General features: G+C 34.0%; 1 protein-coding gene across 1 annotated transcript in view; it reads right to left on the bottom strand.

The window, feature by feature from the left end:
• LOC147076500 (uncharacterized) overlaps positions 1-12,807 on the bottom strand; it is a 70,845-nt gene that overhangs the window by 18,648 nt on the left and 39,390 nt on the right. The window contains exon 3 of the mRNA XM_085940892.1: positions 4,706-4,831. Coding sequence (XP_085797018.1) covers positions 4,706-4,720 — 15 coding nt within the window. The 5' untranslated portion in view covers positions 4,721-4,831. The remainder of the gene's footprint in view (positions 1-4,705; positions 4,832-12,807) is intronic.

Raw genomic sequence — 12,807 nt, 5'->3', positions numbered from 1 at the left:
TATCTCTCGCTGATTATGCGGATTCCTAGCGGATGACGCATGCGTCGCGAGAACAACGCGGTATCTGCCACATCCACTGCGAACTGTCAATATCTGCTGACTCCAAGGAGTCGGACTAGAGTAGCAGTGACGAACTTTTTAATATTCAGATACTAAAAAGGTTATTATAATGAGTGGCGTGGGCAAGAGATTAATTTATTAGGAACACCCGGCCTCGTGGTCTAGTACCTACGTAAGGCACTGGGCTCTCATCCGGGAGCTACTGATTCCATTCCCTGTGAAGTCACAATGTATTTATGTTTTCGAAAAACCTGGGTGATCGTTCGTGGCCTGTTGCAGTGTTTAAGAAATATAATATAATACAGTTTTCCCCACAGAACAGATTAGGAAGGTATAAATTATAAAGCCAAACGCCATGGGCCAAGGCTTTAAAGCTAATTTCAATTTACGCCACAAAACACAAGAAATACAAAGCCAGGTCAATGTCCTCAAATATTACTAATATCGAACGAGCGTTTCGTTTACGTGACAAACTTTAATGCATATTTGGGTAGAGGCGTAACCACATAAGATTTATAGGAAAATGAAAATTGACATTTTGCAGATTTTCTTCTTCTTCGGTCATGTCCACCTTTAACTGTAACTTTTAACCATATCCATAATCCATATCAGACTAAACTGACTGTCAGAGATCTGCGAGAGACATCAATTACCGAGTCATCATAGAGTTAAATCCTAATCCGTCTACATAGTGCTTGCGGCGTCCAGTTAATGGGCAGCGCGATCTATGGGTCTCTTTTCGAAGTCACCCCGCTACACATAGAGTTAAATCCTAATCTGTCTGCATAGCGCTTGCGGCGTCCAGTCAATGGGCCACGCCATCTATGGGTCTTTTTCCAAGTTATGCCTGCTTTAATTTATAATAATAAGTATGTTGTGATTTTTTACAAAATGTGGGTTACGTTGTTTTATGTTTCTACATACAGAATCAAAACATGCAAATTGCATATTTAATCATCTGAATGAAAATAATATTATTGGTACTAGCCCACGTAGTATGATTTAAATAAATTATGAATCGGTTCTTTTCTTTTATTTGAATGAGTGGGAATAAAATCAAAACACTAAAAATTCTTTTAAATCGGTCAGCGTGTAATTGTTTTTTGTTTTTTTGCTGCAATGTTAATATGTCGTTAACGGGAGAAAGTGTTAACAAAGATTAACAAGTCATAAACACAACGTTGTTAATGGAAATATTATTTATGACAATCTACTAGGTACTCGTTGAATTATTTATTAGAGAGACTTTGGTGTAATTACGAACAAAAGATTGGATTTGATTCGGTGTATCTTTTAATAAATACATCTGCGCCCACCGTCAAGCAGTGGGTTACAAATATAAATTGTACGTATTACATTATACCGTGGCACAGTTTGCCGTGAACTTTCTATCGGAAAGAGATGATCGTATTCGTATACCAGTAGCGAAGGGTGGAGGTAGGCTGTTAAGATCCGGTATAAATAGTGCATTTGAAACTTTGTTAACCATATTACGCAATTATTTTTATTGAACTAAGACTGCAGTAACCAAAGAAATAAAGCAAACCATAATAGTTTTGGTTTATTTTGGGTGATATGCATTGATATACTACTAGATGAGGAGTTCCCATACAAGTGTAATTTTAAAAATGTACCAGAAAAGAAGATATTACGAATATCGTCTTATAATATTTCCTTGTAGGTATAATGCGTTAAGACCGTTAACATGGATTCCCTAATTTCACCCGTATTGCCCTGGCTGTAAAACTAAATTTGCGTTCTTGGAATAGTGACCCTAAGGGTGTATGCAACCCAATGATTGCAAGCTACCAAAAATTCATGTCTGAGCGGACAGAGCGGTCATGCGCTGACTATTAGTTAGAGTAAGATGCAAGCTAGATCGGGCTTACTCATAATTATTACCAGCTCATTTTCGAGACAAACATTAAGTGAGCTTATATCGAGTTAATTCCGCTGATATTAAAACAGTAAGTTTTAACACTGGCCGAGTCGCTGAAAATCGGGCGTCATTTTAAGAAGCATATGATTCATCCAGTAGTATATTAATGGTGATATGACAAAATTGTGCACTTTTTCATTCATATTATTTATTTGTTTTCGTTGGATTGATAATACAATATATTACACATATTGTTGGTTCATTTTTTTAAATTCATTTAGCCCTGCCTAAACCAAACTATAATAGATTAAACATATTATTATATCTACAAAATATCGAAAGTTATGTATGATATAAATGCATAAATTTAGATAGACGAGTATTCTTTGACTATTATCTATTATGGTTTGGTTTCACAGTGTTTTATTGAATTCTAAAAACTAATTCACACCATCTGTAAATTATTGTAGTCTTATTTCAATGAAAACAAATACGTATAACTGACAAAGTTTAGTGTGCGCTATTTATGTTGTATCTTAACCCTTCGCCACTCTCGTATACTATACGGTCTCCAATTTTGTTAGAATCAGTATGAATATTAATTCAATTTTCATAGCTGATTTTGGCAAAATTCACGAATTCAAGAATGAAAACCTAACTTAACATAACAGATAATCCAGTATATAGTCTATTTTTAAAAATTGTTTGCTGTTGGCTTTCTGTAAAGTGTAAACCGACAAGAACCGTGTTTTATTTAGACATAAATTTAATGTCAGTACTAAAGGACCCAAAGAGCTTGTACGGTCTTTAATATACGGCCATATATTTCCCATACAATATTACACGGTAAAGTGTGATACGGCGAACTGCATACGTACAAGTTTCCGGACACGCAAGCAGTGACGTTCTTTGCGGATGGGCACGTCATATTTACAAATTCAAATTATTTTATATTTACAATAAACGTGACAAATTATAAATTCAAAACGTTCACGACATGACATAAAAAAACAATATTGAAATAAAAATAAACAGTAAATAACTAAAATAAAAGTACATTTAAGCACATCGAGTAAACTAGGTTGATAGAATCTATCTTAAAAACAATGTCGACCTAAACTCACCTTCACGTAAATGGAATATATCAATACCCGAAGCAATCTAATTTGACGTAGCTATTTTCCTCCCAACTGACATTACTGATTGTAATTTAAGAGTAGTTCTGCCAATGACATTAAAATGGACGAATCATCTGGGAAAAAATGACACTCACTTTTTTGTCGGGTCTGCCGAATAGCATAATCTGTTCTAACGCCATTTACAATAAAGGTGACATTGCTATAAATTCCCGATGCTTTTTGTCGGTCTGCCAAATGGTTCGGTTCGAACGGGTTCGCTCAAATGAACATTGACACTAGAAAAACTGTTCTAACACCATTACAATAAAGGTGATATTGCTATAAATTCCCGATGCGTGATATCGCATAATGGAAATTGCGTGACGTCTACATATACATGTGCGAATGTCGCCATGCGCGAATTAACTTGTTAGCTACTGTACTGAGTGCGTTGTCCATTAATAATGTCACTGAGTTCTGCACCTTGGGAGAACAAACAAGGGATGCTCCCAGTCTTTAAGTTATCAGAGACAAACAAGTCAATAATACCAATAATGGGAGAGTTTCCATTTACACCGTATAAGTCGGAAATACTCTGGGACGGGAAAAAGGTAACAAAAAATCCAAATTAGAGTAAATACGAGTGGATAGGTTTCGTGAAAATAGTACCTAGATACATTTGGCATGTACCGCTGACAGGTACCTACTGTCTACTCTAGTGTGTAAAGCGACCGTCGTTGTTTATATTTGATCAAATACAAAGACCGCGAAACCACTGTCGAATACCTACTTTCTGAATTGCAGGGGAAGAACTGCTTTAAATCCTTACCTCCCCCCACTTCAATACACTTTTCTAAAATAATGTTCTTCAATAAGTAAAAATTGCAATACAATATTTTCTCATCATTGTTTCGGAACACTGGCTAATCAATTGTCTTGCCCTTTTATGTCCCGTATACTGAGTTTACAAAATACACATCTCGATTTTATTGAGAACCATTGAATACATGCCGGAGCGCATTCTGGCCTGGAAAAAAAATACTGGAACGCCAACCCGGTGCACTCCGGTCCTACTACTGCACTACTAATGGTTTAACGTTTCGTTTGAGAGCGAGCAGGAGGATTCCTGATGAATAATGAGTCATAAAACATGTACGCCTTCCCCAGAGGAGTTTCAAATAATATATACTTGGTCAAACTGGAAGCTGTCACGTGGATTGATTGATAGTTCCACTGTGGCTTGTTATATATTTAGTTTTGTGATTTTATTTTGTAGCAGAGCATAATAAATTTTAAATGACTGACCTCAGATACAAGAATAACTAGAACGTAGCCCACACAAAGGGGGGGGGGGGCTAACAGGGCTCTAACCTGGAGGGCCGGACTTAAGAGTCTTAGGTGAAATAAATACAGACCATGAATTTGCTCTATCAAAAAAAAATCGCAATATAGTTAAAATGATAATTCACGTGTAGAATTTTATTTTATACCGCATACCATTTGTGAGAATACTAATGTATAACACTATAATGCCCTTAACCTTAGTCATAGGTTGGAAGGCCTGCCAAATATCGTAGCCTGGGGTCGCGCTTTAAGATGTGGGGGTCTTGAAGGAGACAGTCTAGCTAGAGTGAAAAACTATTCTTACCATTCGAATAATCATATTGTTCCTCGTTCACGACGACTTCGAAAGCTGAAACCGCTCCAAATTCCTCATGAAGGACTATTACTAATAGTCTGTTGGACGATCAGCTGAACTTCGATAGGTTGGTATCTGTAACAAGTAAAATTTAAAACATAAATTAAATTGCTAATAATTAGGAGTATATTATCTGACTTGGAAACACGTACGTAAGAGAAGTCGATTAAAGAAGCCTAAGTACCTACACTGTCTTAATTTGTTGTAAATTACGTCTTATTAGTGGGTAATATAAAATACATAGTTATTTAAAAAATGACTTAAATTAACTAGTTGAAAAATAAAACATTATAAACTGTCATTCTAATCCGGAACTCAATATGCTTTAATCCGTTTTAGTAGATGAAACTCAGTACCAGTGGCGATTTTCATTGACGCAGATGACGCAATCGATTCGTCACAATATTTAAAGGAGGCCTCGAAACAGTTCAAATCACTAAATTAAGTAAGTATATAAAAATCTTAAAACAATGCGTATTTTTCACAAATTGAATACCTATATAATATTATGCAAAGTTATTCTTTTACAGAATCCTATAAAATAACCACCCAACGTATACTTAGGTATTCGTATGTACTTATTCGAAAGAAAAACTACCAATATTTTTATGTTTTATCGCTGTCATCTTCAATTATAGTTATTTTTAGTTCAATTTAAATTTCAAATCAATTTTTATGGAAAATAAAATAAAAACGAAAATATAACAGAAAAAATACTTTTAATACCAAATAACTACATTAGAAATAAACTGAGTTTGAATGAAGTTTGATTTATACCCATGTGTAAGTTGCCGATTCATTTTATTTTTTCACATAAATTAATAAAAATGAGTAAGATTGGAAAAAAACAATGCTTCGCACTATTAACAAAGTAATTCCACCATGATCTCAGACGTTCATATTATTTTATATTCATAGTTTCATATTTGGCTGACTAATTAGATTTGTGAAGCGGAAAGGCCATAACCCACCATGATGGTACACCATGATTTGCTTTACTATTTTAAATCTCGCTAACCCATTCATTAAGTCTTTACTATCAGAAACAGCAATCTCATATTAAATTCACATTAATATTTATATTAGATTATTATTTACTCCATTAAACTTAAGTATTTCCAAGATTGAACGTATACAATATACTACAATAGTCTTAAATAGTATAAATTATACTAGATTTATTTTTGAGCGATTTTATCAATGTTATTTGTAAATATATTTTTTTTATATTAATGATGGACAAAAAAATGCCAATCCCGGGATTGTCAAATTGTAATCCCGAAATCCCGGGATCAGAATTTTGGCTCGGGATTGGATTACCTACTCATCACTGCTCAGTCCTGAATTGAAATATACGTATCTATATAAAACCCAGTCGCCTGTGGTGTAATATAGTCACGTCTCTACTTGTCTTGCAATGTGGAAGGGTGGATGTAGGCTGTTAAGGTCTAACATAGATAGTGCACACTAAAATTTTCAGGCAGGGTTTAATTAAATTTTTAAAACTAACCAGCACCATCTGCAAGTTGTATTCTTAGTTCAATGAAAACAAATATGTATGACCGACAAAGTTTAGTGTGCATTATTTATGTCAATTCTTAATACCCCTCACCACTGATATATAATAATATAATTATACAAGTGATTAAATATATAAATTAATGATTAAATCCACCTCTCAATATAGCATAGGCAACCTTTATTATTTTTGTTCAGTTTCCAGACAGGCAGGTATCACAGAAATAAATAAGTTCGTCATTCACAAAACATGAGCTAAGTAAACCCCACTTTCTCTTGGCAGAATCATTGCGAATGGCGTCTCATGTCAAAATCAAGGCTCGGCTTTGCCAAGTTCAATAATACACTCAGTCATATGGCGTGCCAAGGATTATACGCAAGGGGGCGAAAAATTTGAGTTAATTATTTCAATGATTGATCAACGTTGAATGAAAATTAACAACGCGACGACAGAACAGATAATAAATAGAACTCCGATAGGCTATATACCAATCATAGAGGTATTAAATAAAAAGAGAGGCAAGGAATCGGCTTTCTCATACAACTGAATGAAGCAGGCCAACAATAGCCGATGACTTACTAGAAATAGCAACGCGATAAAAAAATGCAGGGCATCACGGAGGATTTACTTTGGTCATTATAACGTACCCATATATATTAAAATGTTAACGTGGAAATTTTGCCGTAAATTGATTACCAGCCTGCCTCACCATACTTTTTCACCATACTTGCCTGCTTCACCATACTTTCATATAACCTGCCGTCCCTAGATATCAATACAGTAAATTTTTGATGCAGGGTTTTGAATGTGTGAGTTTCCTACGAAAATTAACTATGCATTATAGACGTGCAATAGTGTGTGTAATATACCAATATTAAATGAGCGTATATGCATAAACCGAGAGCAGTTGTCAGTATTCGACGTATGACGTATTCTTGACACGTGTTTAAGTTTATTCCGTATTCTTCCTTACTAGAGATCGGTTACCTGCTTTTCCTTACCCGTTAGGTATTTCAGTTTCTATTAGTTTTTGAGTTCTCTCGCGACTATACCATACAAAATAATAATTATCGGTACTTATTGTTCATGCTCACGTTGGCCGAACGGTTGCCGCGTCGGCTTATAATGTCATGGGTTTGAAAACCGGGTCTGGAAAATTCACATATTTTTTTATTTTTCAATTTGTTTTTAGAGTATGGACCTAATAGGTTGAGCAAGTGGCTAACATTCATTTCTCGTAAAAACAAAAATCTGTTAATATAACTTCTGTGAATTTTCTCGGTGTATCTCTGTGGATCGGACATGGCTTAAAAATTCACTTTATCACCAAAATAAAAAGTGCATTACCATGTTTCGGTCCCGAACGGAAAATCGGCCTCCAAAAATTTGGAATTATATTATTAACATACTTTTTACGAATATTGGTTGTTAGTCATTCGCTCAATAGGTCGTTGCTCTGTATCAAACACAGATTAAAAAAGAATATGTAGCTTTGCCAGAGCCGGAAACACGGCTTGAAATACGCGAGATATAGGTACCTACGTACTATGATACTCTATGGTTTAACCATTAATATGCACATATACCATTTTTACGTACGCATGAAGCCAGTAGGGATAATGTGCTTATTGTAAATGGTTGCTATCGCTGGCGTTGTTTAGATCGCATCTTTTGTATTGCCTTGTCTTATGTTGGTATGTCTCCTGTCCAAATTATCTATTGGTAATGCGCTACGTGGTTAATTCAATATTTTTGCAAAGTATTTATTAGAAAAATTCTAGAAAATAAATTTGAACCCACATCTTTCATTACACGGATAAGGGTTAGCAGCTATCTATCCATTAAGCTACCAATCCAACTCTCATTCTGGCTACATAATTTGTAATCACGCTATTTAATACCGTTTGTAAATGGCTACCCACATTTTATTATTATTTGCAGCTATCCTCTGTCGCGTAAACCTTGGATACTGAATTTAAATTGACTCGCTTTTCATTAGCACTCTCCACGTTTCCACACCTGTGATACAGGGCATAATTAACGTTAAACACCCTTCTATATTGTGCTGACAGTATCTCAGGAGTGATCTATCAAGGCTTGAGAGGTCTACTAGTTTAGCTGTGGATCAAACCGGCTTGCGAAGCTCTTCCTTTTCAACCAACATAATAATATATTATGGTGATACTTTTATATGGTATGCTCTGCATACTGCAATTTTACATAAGCAAGTCGGATATTCTAGTAGACGAAAATGGCAGAGTTTGAAGCAAAACCATAGTATCTGTTTAAAAACTGAGAAGTTTAATAGTTTGTAATCACTGGGATTATAACTAGAAAATGTCGTCTATTCAATATCTTCTAAACTATTCGAAACGCCAATTTTTCGAAATACGTTTTTTTACATCAATCGATTCTCTATGAAATTTCTGTATAAACCTAAATGCATAGGATTATATTGAAATTAAGAAACAATCATTGTCATGCCACAAGTAGGTATCCTAAGTTAAATTATTTGCCAATGTATTAAGTTTTCATAAATTTGAAATTCAAAAAAATCTCCTAAATTAATTATTGTAATTTGAAACAGAATGAATATTACAGAACTAAATCGAACTAAGTACAATAGGTTCGTAATTTCTAAATTTCGTTTTCCTGCACATTTTATGGTTTGGCGTTTAAGATAGTTTAGTATTGAATAGAATTTTATCGGGCTGATCTAGGACCATAATTCGCCCCCACCCCGTGCTATTGAAATTAATTTAGAAGATAGCTAAAACGGTATAGCAAATAAATAATTAATTATCTATCGCCATTGCATCCCCTGTTTACCGATTAGCACCGCACTGTTTCTAACGCTGTGAAAAGTAAAGTTATCACTGGATGTAAGAAGTAAGAGGGTCGTGAATCCGTGTCAGCGGGTCGGCACAACGACATCTGTGTCGATAAGCTAAACTTCTATCAAGCTATTTATTTTTTTTTTCTTAAGTTTTATAGTTACACAGTATCATGCTTTCTCTAAATATAATTTTATATAGAAAAGAATACATTTCAAAACCCTTTATATTGTAAAACGAACGAGAAGTTTGTCAATACTGTATCCATAATTAATTAGTCATAAATGTTGGCTAAGGTTCATCTTTCATACTTCCAGGATCTTTTCAGGTGTCACAGCATTCAAATTCTTATAGCTCATTACACCAACCCATCAGTGTCGAAGGGTGGAGGTAGGCTGTTGAGATCCACCATAAATATTACACACCAAACTTTGTCATCCATACGTATTTGTTTTCATTGAAATAAGACTACAGTTTACGGATGGTGTTGGTTAGTTTTTAAAAATCACTTACGCCCTGTGAAGACCAAGTCATAATAGATAATAGTCAAACAACACTCGTCTATATTATATAAAATATCTAAAATTATGCAATTAAATCATACATAACTTTAGATATTTTATAAATAGAATCATGTTTTTTATCATATATTATAGTTTGGCTTAAACAGTGCTCAATGAATTTAAAAAAATGACCGAACAATAATATGTGTAATATGTATGAATGAAATAGTGTGCACAATTGTGTCGTATTGCCTAAAGTGTACCAAAAACTATTGTGGTTTGGTTTAGGCAGGGTTAAATTGATTTTTAAATACTAAGCAATACCATCTGTAAACTGTAGTCTTAGTCCAATAAAATAAATACGTAAAACTAAAAAAGTTTAATGTGCACTATTTATAGCGGACCTTAACAGCCTATCTCTACCCTTCGCTACTGCAACCCATAATATAGGTGGGTAACAGAATCGTAGATAGAATATATAGATTATCTTCACTGCACAATCTCCGTTGTGGCTGAATGTCCAAGATGTTGAGGATCCAATACGATTGGTCCTGGATAAGGAGGTGTACTGCAAATAGGTCGCTTATCCTCGATAGAAAATGGCACCAAAAGAAGAAGAAACGGATTCATTGACTGTTCAAAACAGATTTGAAAGGTCGATTACTTAGGCCTCTATAAATTATTCAATTACATATACTCCTATGGTGAAAATGATTCGGAGATTTGAGATTTTTTACTTGTATGTAACTGTATAGATACCATAATAATATATAGCTTTACACGATTGGTTGTCTTTTGATTATAATTACAAACGTAGTTTGAAGGTAAGTACAGTTGATGTTTTATTTAACTTTTGTAAACAGACACCATCTTGATACAATATACGATTTTTGTACCATGTCAGTAAAACATAATATTCGAATGAAAACATGCATAATTATGACACCGTATATAATATAATGTATCCGCGACTCAATTAACCACGTCATATTAAAAGTTTATAATATTAATACTTATTTTGATATATTATGTAAGTCATTTGTGCATGTCTAAAATTATGAATTGTGTGTATTTTTTCATAAATTCATTAAATATTATTATTATTATTAGGAAACAGAATTAATGGGAACTGAATACCTAACAGGTATGAATTAACAGGCAACCGATCTCGAGCGTGGAAAATAATGGGATAAACTTAAACACGTCTCTAGAATACGTAATTTTAAGCTTGTCCGTTGTTCTGACAACTGCTCTCGGTGTATACACTGACACTCATTCAAAATTTGTGTATTTGAAGGTTGCAATACACACTATTGCACGTCTATGATGCGTGTTTCATTTTCGTAGGATACTCACACATTAAAAACCTTGGTTCAAAATGTAGTGTAGTAGGTATAGCCTATCTGAATTATATTTATTAATCTGTTCTATGATTATTATGTATTTTCTCTAGGAACCTATATTATGTCATTATGGTACCGTATCTCTTCTCACCAATATAAATTAACATTTAATGACCAACAATATTGTTATAAACGTCTTCGTATTCTTTATTTTTTAATACTACAACAGATAATGAGGCCCAATGACAATAGTGTAGTTAGTAATAGAAGTAAAAAAACACCTAGGCTTTGAGAAAATCTCACAAATATTTATTGTAACCTCACCGAGAATCGAACTCAGAGCCCCAGGTGAAAGGCCAGAGCCTTACACACTAGACTACGACGACCAACCAATCACCTATGGTACTTAGTGTTATAGCATTGCAAATTATTATTTAGTCAAGATGTTAAATATTCATCTAAATTAACATTATTATTTGTTTTTTTTTCAATTGAGATTAATACGTAATTTTCGAGAAATAGCAACACTTTGTGTTCAGTATTTCCCATGATTTATGTATTGTATGATTGTTCTTGTCCTGTTCTTCAAGTCAACCGGATTCCGGCGTCCTGAAAGGCCGCTAAATACTATCTACAGAGTGTACTGATACGGAGCTACGGGATGCTGGTTTGGCCTGGAACGAAGCAAGAAGACTGGCGAGCGATATGGATTCTTGGAGGCGCCGCGTGGTGTCCATATGCTCCAATTATGGGGCGGATATGGTCAAAGAAGAATGATAGTTTGATATATCGTCTATTCAATTCTAAACTATCCTAAACGCCAATTTTTCGAAGTACATTCTATTACATCAATCGATACTCTATGGAATTTCCAACAGTTCTCTATATACCTAAATGCATAGGATTATACTGAATTTAAGAAACAATTATTTTCATGCCACTTCTTAAGTCTCCTAAGTGACATTATATGCCAATATATTGAATTTTTCATAAATTTGAAATTAGAAAAAATCCCCAAAATTTATTGTAATTTGAAACACAATTTTTTTTTTTAATATTTCGCCATTACAGAACTAAAAGGAATTACGTTTAAGTTCGTAATTTCTAAATTTTGATCTCCTGCACATTTTATGGTTTGGCGCTTAGGATAGTTTAGAATTGAATAGACGATATTATATATTATAAAAGTCCATAATTTGTCAATCAAAATATGATCTCATTCTGTGCACCTCATTCTATGCTATCTCGGCTTTAATGATGAAAAATAAACGAAGGCAACTAAAGTACTCGAAAGGCTAATGACGTGTTCAGGATCTTACAAGTAGATATCCGTATTCTCGGAGAAATACGACATAAGTAATCGTATTTAATATTCAGAATCACTTTCTCTCTCCGGTGGAGTCATGACCCTGATTGGCATTTATGGCTTCGTCATACAGACTCAAGTATTTAAGTACGCACACAATGAAGCGACTCACTACTCAACCACCATTTAGTATATACTTATACCTTGCTGATAATAATCATATGTTTAATAAATTCCAATTGAGAAATACCTTATTCTGGAAATGGAGCTTGAAACTGTGGATTGCTATGTACAGATTAAATTAATTTCGTCATACTGTGTATCATGAATACTATTTATTTTATAATTTATGACAGTTAAATGAATGAATCTATAAATTATATATATTTTCTAGATATTGCTATCAATTTTGAAAATAATCACATTTTAATTAGATGTAATATTGGTGTTTACTAGGGCCCGTTTTGTTAGGGTGTATGTTTTGTCAGTTGCATGTTTTGTTAGGGTGTATGCACAGCTATGAGAGTTGCACAGAAATCTGTTTTG

The sequence above is a fragment of the Rhyacophila brunnea genome, unplaced genomic scaffold (genome assembly GCF_057557595.1).
Source record: "Rhyacophila brunnea isolate RB1 unplaced genomic scaffold, BYU_Rbru_1.0 scaffold_13, whole genome shotgun sequence".
In the NCBI taxonomy this organism is placed as follows: Eukaryota; Metazoa; Arthropoda; class Insecta; order Trichoptera; family Rhyacophilidae; genus Rhyacophila; species Rhyacophila brunnea.
The sequence above is the reverse complement of the archived record's forward strand: the minus strand, read 5'-3'. Positions and strand labels throughout refer to the sequence as shown.